General features: G+C 35.3%; 1 protein-coding gene across 1 annotated transcript in view; it reads right to left on the reverse strand.

Annotated features, from left to right (window-relative positions):
• cib2 (calcium and integrin binding family member 2) overlaps nt 1–13,283 on the reverse strand; it is a 29,433-nt gene extending 16,150 nt beyond the window's left edge. Inside the window, exons 1-2 of the mRNA XM_066701806.1 lie at nt 12,868–13,283; nt 8,863–8,897 (exon numbers count right to left, since the gene is read on the reverse strand). Of these exons, the coding sequence (XP_066557903.1) occupies nt 8,863–8,897; nt 12,868–12,918 (86 nt within the window). The 5' untranslated portion in view covers nt 12,919–13,283. The remainder of the gene's footprint in view (nt 1–8,862; nt 8,898–12,867) is intronic.
• Between the last annotated feature and the right edge of the window lie 2,615 nt (nt 13,284–15,898).

Genomic DNA, 15,898 nt, shown 5'->3' on the forward strand with positions numbered 1-15,898 from the left:
CTCTTAAAGCTAGGGCCCCATAATAATAAAGGAATAATAAGACCATTATGGGAACTTCCTAATGCCAATGCTTTTATTGGACTTTTTTTTATTATTATTATTACTGCAAGATGTGAAACCAGTGTAAAAGGTCATGAGAGCTCTGCAGTGAGTTTCTGGTAATTCCCCAGACAGTCATACTAAGTTAATGTAACAAAGGAAAAAGCCTGCTACCTGGGTCAGCTGACCACTGAGAGCCACCCACTGTCCATATGCAACTTCTAGTGACCTTCCAAGTACAGGCCGCCCCAGAACCTATGCAACGCAGATCAATGCACATTCAATTATCCGGGCCGTGGAGCAGAAGGCGTAACAACTTTAAATGAAAGCGGATTTCAATCCAGTGGGGTTGCACCATCAGGGTAATAAACACTAATGATATGCATTTACGTTGAAGCCCTTTGTGCTTCTACCCTACCTACCCCACAGGCTATCCTAAAATTCAGTAGGATGGTATGTTATGAAGCATATTCAAAAATTTGACAGAAAGTGTTGTGTCAAGCTTTTACAGAAAAGATGCATTATAAGTAATTCTAGTATACACTCTCCAGAGAACAAGAACATTAGAAACACCTGGGCCTTGTGCCAAAGTCAACATAGTGTCCACATAAAAGGTACACAGACATGATTACAGATCAACTTTATTGGTAATATAAAGTTTGTGTCCTAGATAATTCAATTTTCTAAATACATAACAGTCACTGTGCCCTCACAGCTCTGAGTTTTGTGTCTTGTGAGATTTGTAAAGCAGGATTTAATTTGAAAATAAAAAAAAATCAACAAAATACAATTGCAGGGTTTTAGCATTCTAAAAGAGTGGTTTTATAATACAGTTTGTTTTTTCATTCTTTGTTCTAATTTAATTCATATCACTACTGTGTGATACAATGCTCTAAAAATGCTAATCTTTAAATTAATCTATTTATCGCCTCAGTTGACACAAGCCTATACCATGAAGATATGTCTTCCACCTTTAATACAGTTGGAGCTGATCACCTTATAACAGGAAATGCAATGACATAAGTGAGTCAGAGCAGACAGTTTAGGAGGACCCAGGCTGAGGGTTCATTGGAAGTTATAAGTGTGGATAGATGACAATACCTCTCTATGAGCTGATACATTTTGAATACATCAACCACAGAATAATTAAGTTCCTATAAATGAGCTCTATACTCTAACCAGGGAATAATGGCTTTTACACTTGACCATTGGTTACTGATATTTAATCAGGAACAAAATGCACAAACTTCCCCCACAAATAAACAATAATCATCAACCCTGCTGATGGTCATGTGACCCTGAGGGGGATTCAGTAGAGGTCAGCAAATGAGATTCCTACATTTCCCTCCTTTATTAGCCTAATTAGGTCCTTTGATGGTAACCCTATCCTTTTCTTCAGTCTCCTGTATCTGGTTTTAATTTCTTAAAGTAGTCACTTGATCTTGAAATAATGGGGATTAACCATATATTCCGAAATTCAAGAACTGTAAGTCAATTGCATTAAAAAGGAAAGGGAGTCATTTGTTTTATTTATGCGTCTCCTGTAGAACTGTGACTTATTTTGCCATTCATCACAATGATGTATAAAAACAAAGCAAAACAATGCTAGGGAATAGGGTCTGATTCCTGGCTTAGAGGCTAGATTCTCTGGAAACATCCCCCCTCCCCCACCCCCACCCTCCACCTCATCCTGACCCCCTTATTGCCAGCTGTAATATGTCAGAGCCCATCCAAACATCTTAAATGTACTCAATGGCAAATCATGCTAATAACAACTGTTCGCATGACATGTTTGGCACAGAACTGGCAACTACATCCCTAAACATTTCAGGTATTGCATTTCCACTATAATCATTTTAATAGGATCTTCTCTTATGCCATACCCTGAATGAAATCTCGGGCGGGTACATCATGTGATAGAAAGTGATTAGCACTTCACTTTGGGACTTGAGGCAGATGGCTGGGTATCTCTTCACATATTCTCTTATCAATAATGACACTTAAATGTCAAGTTTAAAACAAGTGACAAGGTGACAAGGTCTTTGGGTGAACATAGGTCAGCCTTGGAAAGTGATCCTGCCAGGGTGTCTAAAGAGCCTACAGACAAGTCAGGCCATCATTAATTATGAACACGGCCGCAAAGGAATCAGGACTGGTTTTGCACAAACAAGACCATGGACTCTACCAGACGTAGAGTGTATGTTTCTATTCTGTATTTCCCAAACACGGTGGTGAACATCACATATTTTACATTGCTAAAATACATTTACGTTTATTTTAACCTCTGCTAAGGAATTTAAAGGAAAGCAAAAAACATTTTGTCATAGGTTAAAGGTCAGATGCAGAATAAGTATGCAAATATTGACTATGGTGAAAACCATAATACCTGTAAATTTTACTTATGTAGTTAGTTGTATCTGCATCATATGTCCTTTTATATACAAATATTTTTGTAAACAACAATTTGGAGCTCATCCATGAAAAATACTATTGCGAGTATCACATTTACTGGTTTATGTAAATGAATATGAAGAAATTTGAATTTCTGGGACTGTTATGGAACAGTGGAACTTTCTCAAGTCCATGATAAAAGCAAAGTAATAATTAGAGCTTCCTAAGCTTATCAATATCTGAATCAATTGTATCTATAATACAATGCATTTCCTGGTTGCAGTAGAGAAGGCCTCTGGGTACACTGGCATCTGCTATGTACGGCATAGCCAAAAATGTCTATTGTTTGGACCCCAGCCAACCAAACAGCCCTGCCAGTGCAGTGATCTGTCTGTAGGAATTTCAGCCTTTGCTGCATTTCCCTGCTAATACAATAAATCATAAATAAATGACAAAAGAGGGAAGAATTGTGTGTGTTTGTTCATGATGTATAGCACATTGACATGCTTGCGAGTTTAAAGCCTGTTGAGGCCTTCATTTGTAACCTGTGTGATGAAAAACATCACCCAGGTCCCTCTGCAAAAACCATACTAAAATGTCCAATTCAATTAAGTTGTACATAAGCAAGCCACGATAAATATAAATATTTTAATAAACTTGCCAAAAGTCAGAAATATTTTTATTTTATTTAGTTAATGCTTTATGTACCACTACTACTTAATCAAATAAAAAAATCCTTCTGATTACGCATGTGTACATTTCATGGAACCCTTCTTTGCATATGCAAAGCACATTTCCAATGAATAACATTGGAAATTACACTTTATGTGTAACCAATCAGTTGATACTCACCACTGCCAAAATTACACCCTTCTCCCCAGACGTACTAAAAACAATAACCTTAATTGTATCTATGACATTAAAACACACACCTCTGTAAAGCACCTCAAAAGAAAATGTCGGACAGCAGGCAAATGGCTGAATACTTGCTAACTCCAGGTTTTTGTGTGACGTAATGTTTCTACCTACATGTTTTGGTGGCATGACCAACTGCACAGTAACTTGGGAAGTGCTGGCTGGGTACACTGAGCTGACTGAAGCCATTCTAGGATGCAGAAAGTTAATATTCACATCACTCTTCAGGAGCTTTGTGCAGATACTCTTTCAGCAGTGCTTTGTCAAGCAGTAGAGCTCAGAGACTTCGCAGTGGTGAAAGGACAAAGAGAGCCTTTCTAGAGGCTTTCTTCAGATCAGTGGGTGAAACTGATTTCCTGAGGTGCTGACTGCTAAACAAAATCTTGGCTAACACCAACCACATTGATACTTCACATGCCTACTGCTCTCTTCATGGACAGAAACTTCAAAATATATCTTCAATACCTCCTACAACACCATTCCAACATTTCCAACTCTATAAAAAAAACTCAGTCACCAAGCAATGTGTTTCAATGCACTATTTTTGTTTTCTCTTCTTTTAACCAAAATAATGTATATCTGGTCTCAGTATGGTCAACATGACAGCATATGTGCTTTATTAACTGGCATCTCTCAGGCACTGGGTTTGTCGTACCCTGCTATGATAACACATCACTGTATTTAAATAAAGCTGTTTCAATAAATCATGAAAACTGCCATTTTCCTCATAATGGATTTTACTAATTGATTGTTAGAGATAAAAAAAGTCTTAAGTGGTTTATGAATGGATCGCTGCATCTGTAATTCTATTCAAATTAAAGGTTTTTTAAATACGATTCCTGGTCATAGCTTTTCTTATGAAAGTTTATTCTGTGTTTCTTCAAACTTGACTTGACAAGACCATCTTTATGATAGGTAATTATTAGACAGCTTTCATCTTTTCAGTCTTCAGGGGGTTCATTTTAACCTTCTGCAAAGAAAGTGATTTGCTGCTAATAGAAGATTCAAACTGATTAAAATTAAGAAAGAAAAAAGCAGAGGCCGAGGACACTTCATAACCAGAGCTAGGACTGCGTTCTGGGGTAAATCCAGTCCCCACTGATTTTTAAAAGAGTTCAGAATGGATTCTCCCCGAATATAACTCACGCCATCCTCATTTTGGTTGAGAACCCACAGTATTAGACTGAATCGATAATTCAGACAAAGTGTCTTTTTGTTTGCAGAGATGGTCTTGCAGTCAATGCGTGGGTTGCATAACACACACGTCGTGAACAGGCCCGTACTGTATGTGTGTTTGTATAGCAGTGCATCATACACAGCATATAACCTGCCAAGATTCACCAGATATGTCAATACATTCTTGATTATCATATTGTTTCAATGCTTTATACCAAATCGATTCTAACTTACCAGAAAGGACCAAATCCTATTGAACCCTCATCCTGCCATTCAGTAGGCACAGCATGTTTTATAGTTATTTTTAAAAGGTCAACTCATAGAGACATTGGGATGCAAATACAGGAAATAAGTAGCCCAGTAAAATAAATCAAAGCTGCAATGAAAATCAGAGGACCCTCTGTAAATGGTTACACACCATTTTGGCTCATTGAATTGCCATTATATTTATGATGAACATTTTCAGTCCTAGTGAGGTAATGAATTTCACTACAGGTGAAACAAATAATTGTGTTTTTTTAATCAAGATAGAGGAGAAATAAACTGTTGACCATAAGAAAATAAGTATTTAAATTCGTAGTGTTTCATTCTAATGAAGTATTTTGAGCCTTGCCGAGTTTTACAGTGAGGGAAAGAAGTATTTGATCCCTTGCTGATTTTGTACATTTGCCCACTGACAAAGAAATGATCAGTCTATCATTTTAATGGTAGTTGTATTTTAACAGTGAGAGACAGAATAACAACAAAAAAATCCAGAAAAACGCATTTCAAAAAAGTTATAAATTGATATAATTGAATAATTCCATTAGTGTGATAAGATAAACCACAGATATATATATACATTCTGATTGGAAGCTGTAAAAACATAATAAATATTTACAGTCAAATATTTATAATCACATAAATCACATAAATAATTTCATAAATCCGAAAAAGGAAGAACTGAAAACTGAGACTTCATTAAATGTAATTCTTGAAGTACACCACAGTTTTATTCACTGGATTTTCCATTGATATATGATGACAAAACAGAAAACGTTTATAATAATCTATACTTCAACTTTCCATTGGGTAAATGCAAGAAGCCTGTGACAAAAAAATAAAGTCATCAGAGTGTTGCATTTAAGCCAAATCAAACCTTTGATTTTCACTGGGCCTTGGTTTTTAGAATATAAAATTGTGCTTTACTGAAAATATTAGTAAATAATAACCTAAATGTGTTGGCTGATTTTAAGCAAGATTGTACTGAATGCAGTTAAAAATGCAGCCCACTAAACTGTGATAGGCTGTGAGTTGCTTTTCTAAGCTAATTCTGGTAACCTAGTCAACGGTGATGGAGGCATTGTCACAGACACTGTTTAGCTTTTTACATGGTTTACTGCCTGCTATCAGCTCGCCACAGTTGCACAAGAGACTGCGATACAGCCACAGGAAAAATAAATCAAATTCTTGCAGAAGGAGCTCAGCAATAAATTGCACCAGACTCTGATCTAATCTCTTTCTCAGAAGAAACACTTTTGCTTTTCCCTGCATATTCTGTCTCAGAGGCATAGGGAGATGAGGTTTGTCACAGCCATGGACTTAAAGTAAACTGATTGATAAGATTGTCAAATCAATAAATCACCTAAATTGATGGGCAATGTATTGGGCTGTTTAGCAAAGGCTATATTGATCACAGGAAATCCTAAAAGAGTTGCAATGATCTGCAATCTGAAAGTTGAAAGTAAATGTAAATGTAATATGCAAGCAATTCCATTTTCTGTTTTTCAAATGCAGTTAATATATTGCAATTGTACTACACATGTAGACTAACTTATAGATTTCCAGAAACAAAAGCAAAATGCTTAATCAATACTTTACTCCCTATATATAATTTTTTGTAACTTAGAGAATATATATATATATATATATATATATATATATATATATATATATATATATATATATATATATATATGTATATGAAAAAAAAATATTTCAAAACGGCCATGTGCATCTCTGCAGCAACTCAAGAGGCTTTGTCTTTGAACTGGTGATGAAAGCATATCAGCCAAAGATCCATCAGCTCATTTTAACTGTAAGAGATCCAGACCTCAGTAATGCAATGGCTGTATCAGTTGGGTTGTGCTATCAAGAAAGCTTTGTATTGCACTGGTGAAATATATTTGCTGTACCTGGCTTGGAAATACCAAAGTGGTAAGTCTTTTTAAAATTATATATTTCTCAAAGACTAGATGCCCTTGTTTCCAAGTTCCAAGAGAAGACTAGGTAACAACTTCAAGATGATGTTCAAAAATGTGAAGGAACTCAATAATGAGAGAGAGATGACAAGGAGGCAACTCTTCACTGTTCGTTTTGAATCTCTGTTCTGACTGAGCATGACAATTTTATATGAACTATTAAAATGGACTGAAGCAGAAATGAGAGAGCAGGGAAACATGAAGAAAGATGAGCCAGCATTCAAGTATCCCTTCAATGAAAAGAAAAAAAACACTGGTAATAAAGAACAAATCAAGGAGCTGAACAGTACATTTTCTAAGAATTTAAAGCCATTCTCCTGGAGCACCTGACCCAAACCCCATCAAAGTGTGACTGCAGAGAGCTCTGGCAATAGGATTTACAGGCCTGAGATGATAAATGGTACAATGAAGTTCAGTAAGGAGCTGTGGGTCGAGGGGAGGCTGACATTCACACACTGATTTATGCCCTCATTCTATATACTATAATTCAAATATCTATTTATCACTACAATCATTTAATTGTATGTGTGAGGGGGTGGGAAAAAATAAGTTAGAGTACATATATATGTTGCTTAGAATTAAGTCTTGACTTTTTAGTCTGCAAATAAAATGCCTCAATGTCATTACTGTTGACAAGAAAACCCTTATTTGAAAAATACCAGATACTGGTGATTTACAGTCAATGTTTACTGACATAAGTAGCAGTAGCAGTAGAATTAGTAGTTGTTGTTGTAATATTTTCCAGTGTGACTTTTATGATCCCTTATCAGAATCACAAAAATAATGACAAAACCTACAATGTATTACAATGAGTATTGGAAAATAAATTATTATTATTATTATTATTATTATTATTATTATTATTATTATTATTATTATTATTATTATTATTATTATTATTATTATTATATATCTAATACAGTGCCTCCCCTCTCTGTAGAATGTCATGATTTCTTACACCTGAGCTCATTTAGGATTGCTATTATAAGAGAGGTGGACATTTAATCAACCAAGCTATTTCAGTTCTGAATACATTTTCTACACATTTCTATAAAATTTATTTCACTTGGAAGTTGTGGGGTAGAAAGAGTAGATACATTACTATTTTTTGTTTACTATTTTAACACATTTTAATTCCCAGCTATAAGGCAACAATATACAATGTTTAGACTTTCTAATTGCACTGTATATATGTCTTTTTGTTTGCTTTATTGCTTATTTATTTATACAATAAAAACAGTTAGCACTAAAAAAGTAATGGTTGCATCATTGTATTGTCATTCATAATGAGGCATTTTCTGTGGCTGGAACATAGTGCAATCGCACAGAATGTACCCTGTCCCATACTCTAGAGACTGGACCACAGGCTGAAGAGCTTGACAGGGGAAGAGCTGTGTGGTGGCAGGTTTGCAGATGAGCTGCCTGCATTGCAATACAATCCTTTGCATGTAGAGTTGTAGCAGACCACAAGAAAGAAGGTGACCAAATTCAATGGATGAAATGTTTATTATTTCTAATTCAATTTTTAATCAAAGCTTTAAGGCTGTAAGCCATTTGTAAACATCAATGCTACATATAGGGTTCATAGTAGTTCCTGTCTTTTACTTCAACTTTTCATTCTTGCAGCTCTTAAAATTTGACACCTTTAGAGATTGAATTAGTAGTTTGCCTTTTCCCTGGAAAGTATATAGCATGAAACATGTTTTTTTATATAAATCTTGGGCACAGTTACACTAGATGTTCTCAGACTTTATGAAACAAACAAATTTAGCTATTGCAAAGCACACAAACTTAACTTAAGTTTACAATTATACTGTCAGCCTTTCCATAAATTAGATATTGTAATAATGAACAAGACATTTTACAGTGGCAAGCCCTCTGATTAATCGTGGTAGCAATGATGACAAGGACAAGGTGAGCACATATAACAAAGGAACATCTGCTTTGTTACATTAAATTAAAAAATGAAACCAAAGAAGACTCTTGGTTACATTAACCTTGACTGTTTCAATCAAAACACTTTTTCTGCATCTCAGAGTTGTTATACAGTGAAATTAACATAAATGTCAGTCTAGGTGTGTAAAAACAGAAAGTCACTTACCGAAGGATTTCTTTGCGTGTGAAGAAAGTACAATCCTGTAGGAATAAAAACAGACATAACATTGAACTGACATTTGCTGAAGTAAGTTGAATCTTACACAAAAACAACAAACATATTTTTCAGATATAACAGAAATGTGTGATCTTTATATTTTTCTAATTCCAGAATTGCTCAGATATTTGTATATTTAAGATGTATGGGATGTAATCCCTATTTTTATATTATTGGTTGAACATATATGGTTAATTTCCACAATTTATTTTCAACATATAAAACAGGAAGTACACTTGGCATTTCTGGGCTTGCCCTTTATAATACAAATATTTTAAGCCTATGACACATACTCCAACAGGCACCTTGGCACCATCAGGTGTATTTGAGGAGCTTTCATCCTAACATTAAGCTCTTCAAAGAAATGAGATATAGTGTTGTAGTGTAGCTTTGGCATCTAGATTTCTCTGAGGTAAAGAGAGGATGCTCAGGTGTCATTTGCTACAAGAAAGGTGAGGTGGAGAAACTTGACCTGGCCCAGTGGATCTGGCAGATTGCAATACCACTGGCTAACAGCAACCATGTCTATGGGCTCCGATTGAATAGAGCTCTACCAGGAAATCTTTGATTCCATTCACACTGGAATCAAAAACACTGCCAATCTCCTCGCAGACAAAGGTGTGTGTATACATATGTATACATATCCCCCTCATGACAAATAACCTGTTTTCTCCAGAAATAAATGTGTCAAAGAAATTTGCAGTAGGAATTTCAAATGGAATGAGTCAAACATTATATGTTTTTGACACAGGCTTTTCTGCCAGGCAGAATTCAGCCACAACCTAAATCCTAACATGCTAGAATGTGTTTCATTGCTGGATTGTATCTAGAATACTAGCAAAGAAGACAAACACTGTCAAAAATCAAGCACAGTGCACTGTTGAGCCAGAATTGATCCTTCACTCAAATGTCTCTCCTTTATTGGATGTATTGTACAATGCAAAGATTTTATCTGTACCAGATATATTCCATATTCTGCCAAAACTTTAATTGAAGTCCCCTTACCAATGAATCAGACAATCCCCAACATCTTAGTAATGATAATTCTTAATTGCAAGTACAATTTCATGCGCAAGGCATGCTCTTGTGCTTTCCTGCATGTGTCTCATGAAAACCCATCTCAATTATAAAGGTAAAGACAAACATGATTGATAAAGTATACTGTAGAAGGCTGCTTTATATAAATACAATTCTTACTTACATTTACTTTTATTCATGCACACAAACACTATGGAACCAATATATGTGTGGGAAATAACATTTTTATAACAAGAAATTGTCAATTGTCTTTTTCAAAAATAAATAAATACATAAATAAAACACTGGACTAAGAACACTTATTTGCACTTCATTTATAAGTGTGCCTGTTAAGATCATCAAAAGTAACCAAAGAGGCTCCAGGGACATTATCTCTGCAGGGTAAGGTTTCAAGGTAAGCTATCAAACCTGCTTGGCATAAATTATTAAGTTTCACTGAATCGCTTGGAAAACCTGTGCAGAAGATACTTCTTCTTCAGTCTACAACACAGCAGATTACTGTTACAAGGAAGAAAAGCAAGGTTCCTTGTAGAGCAACCAACAAACAGGCCTTAGAGCCTTGGGCCACTACATATGAAACCTAAACTAGCTTCTGTGACTGTTGTCTAATTAAATAGCCTCTACACATTGCTTAGAGACAGTCAAAGGAATGGCAATGTAAAATACCAGACTGATGAAGTCCATACACAAGTCTGTAGTACAGAGTTACGAAAGTGGAAGATGTCGTTGCTTTCATCGAAAGTGAAGAATACAGGTACAAATATGTCTGTAGTACAGTTACTTCAAATCAGTCAATCAAAAAGACAACTATCTTTGATAATCAGACTGTGTGAAATTGATAGGGATCAGAGTGTTCCTTCCTTCTAAAGTTAAGTAGTAATTTACAAAGGAACAATATATTCACAGAAGAAAAATCTTGGATGAACACTTGGGCAGATCATGTTTATCTGAAATGGAAATGTTCCCATTTGGATAGATATGCAATACCACTGCTTCAATTGAGTTGATACAATAATAGTTTTGACAATGTTTAAAAAAGCAAGTGCAATAAATTAAATTCAAAGTGCTCTGACAAAAAATATTTTAATGCACAAACGTGAAGAACAAGAATGTTGAAACACTTACTGAGTATTTTCAACAAATAAATGACCCTGATTAGTAGTAAGCATGGTGCATTAATGACTTATAGCAGTAGTCCTTCAGTAGAGATGTCGGATACAAACTTCCATCACCACAACATACAAACAAATAAACCAGCAAACAGTAGACATACCAAAACCAATGTTCAGTATAACAAATGGAAGGCCAGTTATCATTTCAGATTGTATATTTTGTTCAAGTCATCTAAAGTGACAGAGGCTTTTTTGATGCAGAAAGCCAATATTTTTAAGAGCTTTGGCAGCCACAGCTGTCACATGAATTTATCTATGCTTTCCATTCCTCAGCTCCCATCTGTCAGATGAATTAAATCGGGTATGATATCCTTTCAGAATATTATTCCTTAACATTGTCAGGTTTCACTAAAGAGTTAAGACTGTTTAGCCAGGCTGTATCAATCCAAACAGACTTTCAGTTAAAAAACAAATGACTCATGCAGCCAGTTTGCTCTGCTAAACTGTTAGGTTGGGGATTGAGTTTTTAATCTCTTTAATGTCCTTGGCTTGAGATGAAATTCAAATCTTCACAACAGAGTTAGCTGCTGTGAAGCCCTTTCTTGTGTTGCTTCCATGGCAGTGTGCTTCTTGTGTGATCTCCTGTAAAAGGCCTTCTCCAGGCAGGGCCCGCTAGGACAGTGTTGGCCATCGTGCTTTCCCTGATTTCAGCACAAGGCATTGGAAATCTACCAGTCATTAATGAAAGTAGTACCAGAGTGATTGCATCAGGTTTGATTTTCATTAGAAATGACAGTCTTTTATATTGCATATACAGAGGAAGAGGTTCTAACTCAAACAAGGATAGGAACGGTATTTAGTGGAGATTTTTTATATCAGAAAAACTGAGAGCATTAATATTAATATCTGTTACAGATTACTACCAAAGTAGTAAGTATCTTAACTAAGCCCTAACACGTAATTACTGTTTTATTTTTCACACATTATGAATATCTTTTTTTTTTCTGGTGTGTTTACTCAGGATACTGTCACAATCTATAGGTTAAGGAGAGTTGGTATTATACACCACAAAGCTGTCCGTGAATGTCAGATTGCTCACCAAGAAAGTATAGTATTAAACTAAATAAACTGGTATTAAAAGTGTTTTCTAATTTAAACATGGATGTACACACGGTTTTCCTAATATTATTATTATTATTCATAATAATAATAATTACAATAATAATAATAATTATTATTATTATTATTATTATTAATAATAATAATAATAATAATAATAATAATAATAATAATAATAATAATAATAATAACAATCTGATGCATAACTATTTATCGTGGTATACTTCATAATAGAACACGAAACGAGTAAACATCCAAACATTTTTTACAATTACGGTATTTTTTCTGTTATATTCTATATAACCTTTACATGTTTTGCGCACCTTTGTGTAGTATATCAAGATTGATACAATAATTATCGCAACCGCAATCCATAAAGAATAAGTCATTCAAGGAGTTACCGTATAAAACTGCATCTATGGCAATGCACATTATAGATGATGTATCAACACAAACCAATCCGTTTCAAGGGGTTTTAATAAAACTTAAAATCATATTTTACTTATTCAGTACAACAGTGAAATATTGACAGTTTCATTGGCACAAATTAGACACTTAGAAACCAACTAGAACACAAAAAGACAGAAAAAGAAAGAAAGAAAGAAAGAAAGAAAGAAAGAAAGAAAGAAAGAAAGATAACAACCACCTAAAAGCAGAAAACTCTGTGAATATGTGCAGCTCTTACCTGATAGGCGTCCAGCTGTTCATCAGTAAATATCGTTTGCTTATTACCCATCTTAATCGAGTAATTTTCCTTTTATGCAGATGCATCACATTGGGAGTTCGAGGCGTCCTCTCTATTCTAGGCATTTAGTGCATGTATATAGGCGTGATCGGACTGGAGAAAATGACAAGCCCGCATTGAATTGCACTACCTGCTGACTTAAAGCACTGGACCAATTCTCGGGATGTGTCAAGGCGAAAACAAATCTAAAACAAGAAACTGTTTGGTTTTTACAGTAAGGATGGCAAAAGCATAAGTTCCAAAAGACGAAAGTGGAAGATGTCATTGCTTTCATCGAAAGCGAAGAATACAGGTACGAACATCAGGTACTTGGGATAAATGTTATTTCAGCAACGACTGCTGTCCCTGCAGCTACACCAACATCCACAGTGTGACTGACAGCTAATGCAAGCGGCGAGCAGCCAGCAGACGGCGCTTAAGCTATAGTAACATACACCTTGCTGCTTTTGAGCCTCGGGCTTCTAAAGGATCATATTCACCATTAGCTTTTTACTTTCACATTATCTGAAGTCCGAGATTTGCAACGGAAAAAATATGTCTTTATACATCACTTACTTTTTTTCCGGGCTTAATTGATCAGTTGTGTTATTTTGGACAAGAAGCCCAGACATAACAAGTTATAACAATGTCACACCACATTCATGATTATTATGAAATTTTAATCTCTGTATACATGCGAGTACTTCTTTTGTTCTCTCTCTCTAGCAGTGAATGAATACATGACAGTTCATCCCTGCATAGTTTGTGTACAGATAATAAGATGCCATTTGGCACGTCTTCCTGCTGACTCAAGTACTGTCCTACTGAGCGAAATAAAAGCCCGTTAATGACAACATCTAGGGCTTGAGCTGAACCTAACTTGAAAGATGAGTTTTTAGAGTACAATACCTCATGGAAGATGTTTGCACAGTCCAGCACAGCCTGCTAATAGACTATTAGATGTAATGGCCATTATATATCAGACAATAATGCCAAAAATGTCAAGTCTGATTTGAAAACAAACAAGAAACTAAATTATTAGATATTAAATGTACTCTAAACAAGGCCTGTATTGCTACCAGTCACATTTACAGTCATTTATTATGCCACTGAGCAAATGTCTTCTTTTTGAACAATGTGCCAGACTGAGTGTAATACACAATGAGGGCTGCCTGTTCTGTAGGACTGTGGGGAAAAGTATGCTGCAAGACAAGCCACTTGCCACAATGGATTGCATCTATACACAGAATAGACAGAGAGCCTCAAGAAACTGACCTGACAGACATACCAGTCACTTTAGCTGACAGGCAATTGGCTGATGGCGGGTTTGGAACAGTATGTGTTATTGTGCTATCTTCAGGGTCATATCTAAGGCACTGCAAAAGGTGCACTGGGAATCAAGAAAGAAGAAAGACGAGGGTAAAGTGTAGGTGGGGCTTGGCTGCCTAGGAAAGTAAGCCAGATATTTCGGCAAAATAAAATGTAATTTTCAAAATCAATACACCTGGAGCACAAAACTGTTGGGAATTTGTAGAAGAAAATACCTTTTATACAGTAGCTTATAATGTATGAATAGGTATTAATTTAGGCCTTTTAAAGCTTCTAAACTAAAATTTACACATTTGAAATGCAAGCAGAATGCTTACCTAAATTGCATGTTTGCCAATATAAAACGAAATAGACTTGACACTTGAAGGAAAATATATTCAGACATTAAAAGTGAAGACACGAAGGTCTGCTGTAACATGGCTTGAATTCACCATAATTCTCTTTAGGGGGCAGTGGTTGTAATTACAAGCAACATCCACTAGAGGATAAGTGTCACAGTATGCAAACAAAAGAAAATGGCCAGGTGATGCCAATAGAAAATATCTATTGTGTTTTGATCTATTGCATCTGCTCTGTCTTGGGTGTATGCAAAATGTTCTTTAAAAACAAGGATCATTGAACCTCATTATTGTGACCCACTAATTTAAATGATACAAATAATAAAATTGCAATGTAAGATAGGATGCCATAGAACATAAGCAATACAGAAAATAAGATACCTAATTAGATACCTCAATTATTAATATTAGCCATAAATAGCCATCATACTCAGAACCCCAGGCTTAGCCAACACCAAAAATGTAATCTCCACCATGTATGAAAACTACATCAGTCCTAGTTTACTAAATAGAATCGAACTCCAATACTATCAGAAGTCTGGATTTAGTTTAGTAGTAATACCCCTTGACTACTAAATTGAAGGGGTGTTGAACTATACCCCTTCAATTCATATTGTTCCTGAATCTGCAGTTAGTTTCTTTAAGCTCTCAACTGCAAGTTCTGGTTGCCAATAGGGTATATATACTTACAATTATATTATTATTATTATTATTATTATTATTATTATTATTATTATTATTATTATTATTATGTGGCATATATAGTATTCTCATAGCCTATGTTCTATGTATTTTCTTAATTCTGTGACATGTTAAATTTTAAAATGTAGAAGTGTGTGTTAGCAATGGAAAAAGTTAATTACGAATGGAAACACAGTAACCTTAAGCAGTGACCCTGTAGTCAGTCTCAGCTGAACGCACCTTATTTCCACATCACGTTCACTGTGCGCACAGGCGTACGCAAACCTTAACGTACCGCACACTTCCTAGAAGCACACACTGCCGTGCTGTGGTGCACGCTGCTGCAAAACGGTTTTGCGATAACTGTTTGCGATACCATGCACTGTCTCCTTGACAATATCCTAGTAACCAAGGAGAGTACACACAAATGTATTCAAATGACTTCCGGGTGTCTTTTTCGATAAATCATTACTTTATTTATTTAATTTGCGTTTATTTTTTTAGATACAACTTCCTAATTTAATGTAAATATTCGTCTTCACGGTGCAACTGAATAACCATTTACCTCTTCATGCATCGTATTTCATACAAAGAGAGGTTTATTAATTATAGGTAGCTAGGCAACTAGCAACAGATGAGAGACA

The sequence above is a fragment of the Amia ocellicauda genome, chromosome 4 (assembly GCF_036373705.1).
Source record: "Amia ocellicauda isolate fAmiCal2 chromosome 4, fAmiCal2.hap1, whole genome shotgun sequence".
Classification (NCBI taxonomy): Eukaryota; Metazoa; Chordata; class Actinopteri; order Amiiformes; family Amiidae; genus Amia; species Amia ocellicauda.